This window comes from Cariama cristata, unplaced genomic scaffold (assembly GCF_000690535.1).
Source record: "Cariama cristata isolate BGI_N322 unplaced genomic scaffold, ASM69053v1 scaffold11060, whole genome shotgun sequence".
Lineage (NCBI taxonomy): Eukaryota > Metazoa > Chordata > Aves > Cariamiformes > Cariamidae > Cariama > Cariama cristata.
In genome coordinates, this window is record NW_009595273.1 from 29,050 (window position 1) to 32,456 (window position 3,407).

Genomic DNA, 3,407 nt, shown 5'->3' on the forward strand with positions numbered 1-3,407 from the left:
CACTCTTGACGCCTTAGCCAATATACACAGATGTAGCTTACATCCTATAATATGAAATGATACATACTGTTGTGTCCACAGTCTGATTACCTTTGAGAGAGTTTTTCCAGCCAGATCTTTCTTGCTCTGTGGTTAGAGATGAGCATTCCCTCACTCTCAAAATGCTGTCATAGAACACAATCCCACGTGGAGAGGTGTGCTGGTTATGGCTGGGGTAGAGTTAATTTTCTTCGTAGTAGCTGGTATGGGGCTAGGTTTTGGATTTGTTCTGAAAACAGCATTGGTAACACAGGGATGTTTTCATTATTGCTGAGCAGGGCTTACACAGAGTCAAGGCATCTTCTGCTCCTCACACCACCCCACCAGCAAGTAGGCTGGGGGTGCAGAAGAAGGTGGGAGGGGACACAGCTGGGACAACTGACCCCAACTGACCAAAGGGATATTCCATACCATATGGTGTCATGGTCAGCAATGAAACTAGGGGGACATTTGACCGGGGGAGTTGCTCCTCAGGAGCTGGCTGGGCATCGGTCAGTTGGTGGTGAGCCATTGTTTTCATTTGCATTACTTGTCTTTCTTGGGTATTATTTCTCTCTCTTTGTGATTTTCCTTTTCATTACAATTATTATTTTATTTTATTTTATTTCAGTTATTAAACTGTTCTTCTCTCAACCCACAAGTTTTCTCACTTTTACCCTGGTGATTCTCTTCTCCCCCATCCTGCTGAGGGGGTGGGGAGTGAGCAAGGGGCTATGTGATGCTTATTTGCTGGCTGGGGTTAAACCATGACAACAGGTTGTTTCCAACGTGATCCCATGTGGATGGCCTGTTCCCAATGTGCTCCCAATGCCATGTGCCTATGTTGTTCCCATAGACACTGAAGAAACAGCAGTACCTGGGATGTACTATGCTACAGAAATTAACACAGCAACAGATGATGCTCATTTTCCATCATTACCTGCAACACACTGGGTGTATATTTAACCACTCTCATGGCTATCACTCAATACCACGAGCACTGACCTACAGTGTTATAATACATACCTATAATGCTTTTACTCTTATCTGAAGGCAAATCCTCTTCATGTGGCTGAGCTACCCACACTCTCCTTTCCAGTGCAGTGGGCTATTCTGGGATTCCTCTCCTCTTCAGGGCAGCTGCACAGCCTCAGGATGATCAAAAGCAGCAGAGCTAATTTATGAACCGTAAGGTCAAATTTGGGTGTAAGAGAAGACTTTGTGACCTTCCTGTAGGCCCAAATGCTGGAACTCAGTGAGGAAATATGGCAACAGCATCATTCCCCCCCACCTTCCACCTTTGGCTGGCATAATTCATATTTCTGTTCACTGAACTGGCACATGCTGAGCAAGTGCTTGACTGGATGAACTGTGTACGGTACTTTCATATTCTTTGGTCTGTTCCAGGGAAAAAAAATCCTAGTCCTCAGCTAATATCCACATTGGGTACATTTACATCAGTGCTTTGGCTCTGGTCAGGAGTACAGCAAGGACAGGTGACTTCCTAAGGGATGACAGCCAGGAGCTGGGCAAGCGGCTGACAAATATATGACAGGTCTGGCTTCATAGGGCAGGAAAGCTACAGTTAAAATACATTTGCCTTTTGGATTACACAGGCCTCAGATTACAAATATCATGCCTGGAGTCAAAGGGGTGATTGTGGGGATAAGTGAACTTTTCCTTTACAAAGCAACTGACCTTTGTTGTCAAGGAAGCCATCCCACTATTCAGTGAGTCATCCTTTAGTCATTAGTCAATGGTAGAGAACTTCAAAATCAAAATAATCTTGTTATAAACTTGCTTCACCAACATAAGAGTAAAAGAACTGCTTCTAGCTAAGCATAAATAAATCATAATGTTAATGCAAGAGGGAATATGAAAGCTTCACTACTCACGATCAGGATTGGCATAGGCAATGTCAGGGCAGGTTTCTTGATCTGCCAAGGTCATTTCAGAGTATTGCCTGAGCAAAAGCACTGCAATGAAGTCTGAGAAAAATAGTTTCATATGCATGCAGACGGTGTAGGTGAAAGATTGAACAGAGGCAGTTAGTAGTGCAGGAAGAGAAAGGGTTTGCATTTCAAAGCAAAGCGTGTGCTGATCTGTAGGTGTCCTGAAAGAGATGAGGTGAATCACAAGGAAGAAAGGCTGAGAATCTGCACTGTCTCTGCAGGATAGGAAAAGGGTTTGCTGCCTCCTCCAAATTGCACACTAGGGAGCCTTGCCTAGGGAATACTTGATATGCCTGGTACTCTTCTTTCATCTTCCCTTAGTGATATTTTCTGCCACTCCTGCAGGTTGCAAGAATGTTCACTATGACCTTGTCTTCATCTTGGATGCCTCCTCCAGCGTCGGAAAAGAAGATTTTGAGAAAGTTCGGCAGTGGGTGTCTAATTTGGTGGAAACTTTTGAGATTGGCCCAGACAAAACCCGTGTAGGTGTGGTACGATACAGTGATCGTCCAACCACAGAGTTCGACCTGGGAAAGTACAAAACCCGTGAGGAAATCAAAGAGGCTGCACGAAAAATTAAGTATTACGGGGGTAATACGAACACTGGAGATGCTCTCAGGTACATCAACACCTACAGTTTTTCCAAAGAAGCTGGTGGGAGACTTAGTGATCGAACTGTTAAAAAAGTGGCTATCCTTTTGACTGATGGAAGGAGCCAGGATCATGTCTTGGATCCAGCCACTGCAGCCCATCAGGCTGGGATTAGGATCTTTGCTGTGGGTGTTGGCGAAGCCTTAAAAGAGGAACTCGATGAGATTGCTTCAGAACCCAAGTCTGCTCATGTGTTTCATGTGTCTGATTACAACGCCATTGATAAAATTCGGGGGAAGCTGAGAAGACGTCTCTGTGAAAGTAAGTAGAGCTCCCAGTTCTTCTACACAATTTGAATTATAATAGGTTCAGTTGGCATATAGGTATGAAAAGCTGTGATTGTTTTCTTTCATGCTTATAATTTTTCCTGATAATTCTTTGTTTTAGTGTCTTCCACTCTGTTCTACTCTGTACGAAGTCATTTTACAACCTGGAACTTGATGAAGTGATCACTTCTGGGTTCTTCTGCCCAAGTCAGTATTAACTATAGGTTAGCTTCTAGTGGTCAACTACAGAGTAAAATGTGAATTCCCTTTTGGTTCTGATATAGTTCAATTACTTTATAATATTATGGACTACTGAATATGAAGGGTGACGTCTTATTTACACCCAGATTCTAGTTTATTTTGTATAGGAACTGTTTTCTTTCCCCCTTATTTTCTGGCATTGTACTGTGAAAAGAGTGCTCTGGTGCTGCTGAGAATGATCCTTTAGGAAGCAAAAGGATACTTGTGCTTTTCTGCCTTTCAGGATCCCAACTGTACTGACAGCTGGTGTTCACTACTG

The 3,407-nt window shown here is 43.4% G+C and overlaps 1 protein-coding gene across 1 annotated transcript; it reads left to right on the plus strand.

Moving 5' to 3' along the window:
* Nucleotides 1-2,315: 2,315 nt before the first annotated feature.
* On the plus strand, nucleotides 2,316-2,882 carry LOC104162677 (collagen alpha-1(XXII) chain-like; the record flags this gene model as incomplete). Its single annotated transcript, XM_009701473.1, has 1 exon — nucleotides 2,316-2,882. A coding segment is annotated over one exon (567 nt), but the record flags the coding sequence as incomplete, so codon positions are not given.
* Between the last annotated feature and the right edge of the window lie 525 nt (nucleotides 2,883-3,407).